This window comes from Squalius cephalus (genome assembly GCF_949319135.1).
Source record: "Squalius cephalus genome assembly, chromosome: 8".
NCBI classification, from domain to species: domain Eukaryota; kingdom Metazoa; phylum Chordata; class Actinopteri; order Cypriniformes; family Leuciscidae; genus Squalius; species Squalius cephalus.
In genome coordinates, this window is record NC_137129.1 from 20433105 (window position 1) to 20437748 (window position 4644).

At 37.9% G+C, this 4644-nt stretch overlaps 1 protein-coding gene across 1 annotated transcript; it reads right to left on the reverse strand.

The window, feature by feature from the left end:
* Positions 1 to 2477: 2477 nt before the first annotated feature.
* On the reverse strand, positions 2478 to 4033 carry LOC307163515 (E3 SUMO-protein ligase ZBED1). The gene is made up of 2 exons (XM_079879564.1): positions 3430 to 4033; positions 2478 to 3211 (listed from the first exon to the last, which is right to left on the reverse strand). Exons 1-2 carry the CDS (start codon positions 3871 to 3873, stop codon positions 2753 to 2755), a joined length of 903 nt encoding a protein of 300 aa, XP_079735690.1. The 5' UTR covers positions 3874 to 4033; the 3' UTR covers positions 2478 to 2752.
* Between the last annotated feature and the right edge of the window lie 611 nt (positions 4034 to 4644).

Below are 4644 nucleotides of genomic sequence, written 5' to 3' on the forward strand. Positions count from 1 at the left end.
GAAGACCTTTCTCAATGCTGCTATTGTCATACAATGAAAGTATTATATTCCTACTTCCATAGTATGGCAAATTAGTACAAATTAGAAAAGTTTAGCAGGTACAGAATTTTGATGCACATTATCTTTTCCCCTCAATGATGGAAGTTTTCATTTTCAGGTGTAGCTAATCCTTTACAATGTGTTATTGAACCTTTCCATTGTATAACATTTGTAAGCTACCCAGCTAACAGGGAACGTTCTCAGAACATTGGCCAACGTTCTCTGAAAGTTCTCTAAAAGTGATCAAAAACGTTCTTGTTGTAACGTTATTATAACGTTGTGCCAACGTTATATGTCATTGATAAACGTTCTAAAAACGTTAGCATTAAAACGTTATTCTTACGTTGTTAGTGGAACGTTTTAAAAACGTTATTGTTAAAATATATATTAAGATAAAAGTTCTCTTAAAGTTACCAAAGTAACGTTGTGCCAACATGTCATTGATAAACGTTTTAAAAAACGTTATGTTAAAAAATATATATTAGTCATTACAAATTAGTTATACAGCTTTTTATTCTGCAAATCAACTTCAGAAACATATAATTTGTAAATCCAGTGACACAACTAATGACACAATGCACTGACATTATTTAACTATTTCATTTAAATATTTTTTATGGTCAGAATAAAAAATCCCAGAATATAAAAGAATTATGTTCAGGAAAATAGCAGTATTCATTTAAGTTGAGTGCATTTTGCTTGTTGTATGAATTAGACACTTTTATCACAATGCTGATTAACTTAGATAAAAGTTCTCTCAAAGTTACCAAAGTAACGTTGTGCCAACATGTCATTGATAAACGTTCTAAAAACGTTAGCATCAAAACGTTATTCTTACTTGTTAGTGAAACGTTTTAAAAACGTTACTAAATTAAAACAAATAAACAACTTCAGAAACATAATTTGTATATACAGTGACACAATGCACTGAAATTTTTTTGGGGGGTTAAAATATTTATTCAAATATTATTATTAGTTTAGAAAAAAATCCCAGATATAAACTAATTATTTATTCAACAGGAAATAATTCAAAAAGTACAGGCAATTATAAATTTGGTTTTACCTCAAAAAAAAAAGAAAAAATTACAACTAGCGTTTTTAATAACTTTTGCAATTACAGTCAAAGAGAAAACAGGGAATGTGTTATGATAGACTGTAGTTTTATCTGATCATTCCCCACGTCCGAACGACCTATTACCTAAGATGGGCGTGGTTTTGCAGCGCACGGCACGACCCGTCAATCAAACACAGCGTCAGCGGGACAAGATGTCGGACACGGAGACGACAGCTTTTAGGTAAGTTGAATTTTGCGTGTTGTATGAATCAAATACTTGTATGTATCAGTGCTAATTAACTTAGTTTTGCAGCAGTTGCTACTGTTTTAATAAAGTTAACTAGATAAACAGTTTGCATGAACTTGAGTCTTGAGTAACGTAAACTGCTCCCACAGTCCACAGAGCAGTTAACAACACTACACAAATATGTAGTTAAAACTGAAGAATAAACGCGAAATTACATTGATGTCTTTATTTAGATTCACCTTTTCCAGTGTCCTTGTTCGCCTTTTCAATATAGCTAAACTGATTTTAATTTGAACGCGTTCTTGAGATTCAAAACCCAGCGAGCAAAAAGTCGTCCAGAAGACGTCTAAAAGACGTCATTCTTAGACATCCAGAAGACGTCCTCACAGGAGCCAGAATGAAAAGTTTTTTTGCGTCTTTTCTGGACATTGTATAGACGTCAATTAAAGACGTGCTAAAGACGTCATTCTTAGACATCCAGAAGACATCCTCACAGAAGCCAGAATGAAAGTTTTTTTGACGTCTTTTCTGGACATTGTATAGACGTCAATTAAAGACGTGCTAAAGACGTCATTCTTAGACATCCAGAAGACGTCCTCACAGGAGCCAGAATGAAAGTTTTTTTGACGTCTTTTCTGGACATTGTATAGACGTCAATTAAAGACGTGCTAAAGACGTCATTCTTAGACATCCAGAAGACGTCCTCACAGGAGCCAGAATGAAAGTTTTTTTTAACGTCTTTTCTGGACATTGTATAGACGTCAAGTAAAGACGTGCTACAGACGTAATTGTTAGACATCTAAAGGCAGCCAGAATAAAAGTTGTATTAGACGTGTTTTCTGTAATAGAAATGTCAAAGTCAAGACTGTTAAAGACCCATACTGACATGGAAATCCCATATGTGCATTTTGCAAGGATCCAACTTTAAAAAATATTTACTTACAAATATTTATAAAACAGTGGTTGAACTTGTGAGTAGGGGTGGGAATCTCTTGGCACCTCACGATTCGATTCGATTACGATTCAGAGGGCAGCGATTCGATGCTAAAGCGATTATCGATTATCTGAATCTTTTTTTTTTTGTGTGACTATAAATATTTTGCTTTAAAAGTACCAAATAATGACCCATAAAGAATAAACGTACAATATATTTTATTAACATTGCAAATAACCAACAGGAAAATAAATGTGTGCCTGAACTAGCAGCATACTTGTAGTAAATTAATAATATAACAATAACAAATTATAACAAACTTCAGCATATTCTGAATCTGTAACATAAAATGGACTTCAAACAAACATCCTCCTGTTATGTGCAATATAATCTTTTAAAAAATAAACATTTTGCAGTAGCAAAATAGGCCACAATGAACTTATGCAAATGTGTGGCAGTGCAAATGTGCTTAGCTAGATCAAATGTGTAAGTTCTTGTGTAAGAACAGGAGCTGGTCCACATGTTCAGATGCAAGTGTGCTCCGCTGTGCTGTTACTATATCTCCTGCCGTAGAAAAGACTCTCTCTGCAGAGACACTGGTGCCAGGAATACACAAGTATCTTTTGGCCAACTTGGAAATCAGAGGAAACATCATCTGATTCTTACTCCACCAGCTAAGAGGGTCATCAGAGAGAGGGAGTGATGGAGCACTACGGTACTTGGTAACTTCTTCCTCAGCTCTGGCATAAGCAGACATGGGCTGCTGCTGGACTCTAGCATCAGTAAAGGTCTGCCCCAGCAGATTCTCTAGCAGTGAAGATGATGACTTTCTTTTGTTAGAAGGGCTTTGGTATTGCTCCTCCTCAGTGGTCAGGGTGTCTTCTTCCCTCAATGTGTTGTGCTCTGGGGTTTCCTCCTCTTCAACTCTCACCTCTTGCTGTTAAACACAATGAGAAGAAAAGGTAAACACAAAAGCCTTACATTTTTAAATCATTATCTTCAATCTGAACAACATTTTGAACAAAATTGTCAAAACACAAATGTACTTGTTCTATACAATATATAAACCTTGTATTATTATAGAAGTTGTTGTTATTATTATTATTATAATTAAATCAGAGTGACATTTTACATGAAGTAAAATAGCAGAATTACCTCTAGTGATGCAGCCTCAGCAATCACTCTTCCATACATCTCCCCTCTCTCCTCCTCAGAAAGAAAAGGCAGGCCCTTGAATCGCGGGTCCAGAGCAGAAGCTGTGAAAAGAGTGTTTCTCTCTTGCTCGCTTTTGTATCTCTTGCTGAGGTCCCCACTAATGGCTTGCTTTATCTCCCGGACCATTGATGACTCTCCAATACTGTCCTTCGTGTCCTGGATGAGATGAGCTTGCAAAGGAGCAATCAAACAGATGGTGGGGCTGCTCTCCTCTGACATGAGAATAGTTGCATCGTTCATTGGCTTTAGGGCCTTGATAATATCCTCTGCATTTGAGATGTCTGCTTCAGTGAGAGTGCAGATGTCAGACTCTCCTCTCCTTACCTGAGGAGACAGTAAGGCAGCAGAGACTGCAGGCTGTTGCTCCAGAAACCTGTCAACCATCTCATACGCACTATTCCACCTGGTACTCACATCTGTTTTCAGCTTGTGTTTCGGCAGACCAAGTAGAATCTGCTTCTCTTCAAGCTGGTGTTTTGCAGTGGTACTGCGGTGAAAATACGTAGTAATGCGTCTCACCCTTCCTAGTAGCCTTGACACAGTGGGCAACTTGAGCGCCCGCTGAGAGGCCAGGTTTAGCGTGTGGGCATAGCACTTCACGTGCAGGAAATTACACAGTTCAGCAGCAACAGCCATATTAGATGCGTTATCAGTAACTAAAACTAAATCTTTTTTAGTGATCTTCCATTCCTCTGCTACATTCTTTAACAGCTCAGCCATATTTGCACCCGTGTGGCTCTCATTTACTGCTCTTGTCTGGAGCACATGAGACGCTAGCTGCCACTCATCTGTAATAAAATGCGCAGTTACGGTGACATAAGATTCTGTGGCAATGGATGTCCACGCATCACATGTTACAGCTATCCTACCCGCTTTCTTCAGTGATTCCATGACTTCGGTTTTGGTCTTGTTGTAGAGTGTGGGGATCGCTGTGTCTGTAAAATATCTCCGAGATGGGACGTTGTATCTTGGCTCCAAAGTGTGCAACATAGCGCGAAAGCCCTGGTTTTCAACGACTGAATATGGACGCAAATCCTTGGCAATAAAAGTTGCGATTGATTGTGTAATGCGCTTTGCCCTTTCCGAGCCGGGTGGAAGCTTCGACAATATAGTTTGCTCGATGGTCCTCTGTTTGGCAGAAACGACCGGTACAGC

Bases quoted from the DNA above. Each gene is read 5' to 3' on its own strand.
- LOC307163515 (XM_079879564.1), bottom strand. From the start codon at position 3,873: ATGGTTGACAGGTTTCTGGAGCAACAGCCTGCAGTCTCTGCTGCCTTA. The intron at 3,212-3,429 runs GTAATTCTGCTA...TGTGTTTAACAG, and splicing joins CTGAGGCTGCATCACTAGAG to CAAGAGGTGAGAGTTGAAGA.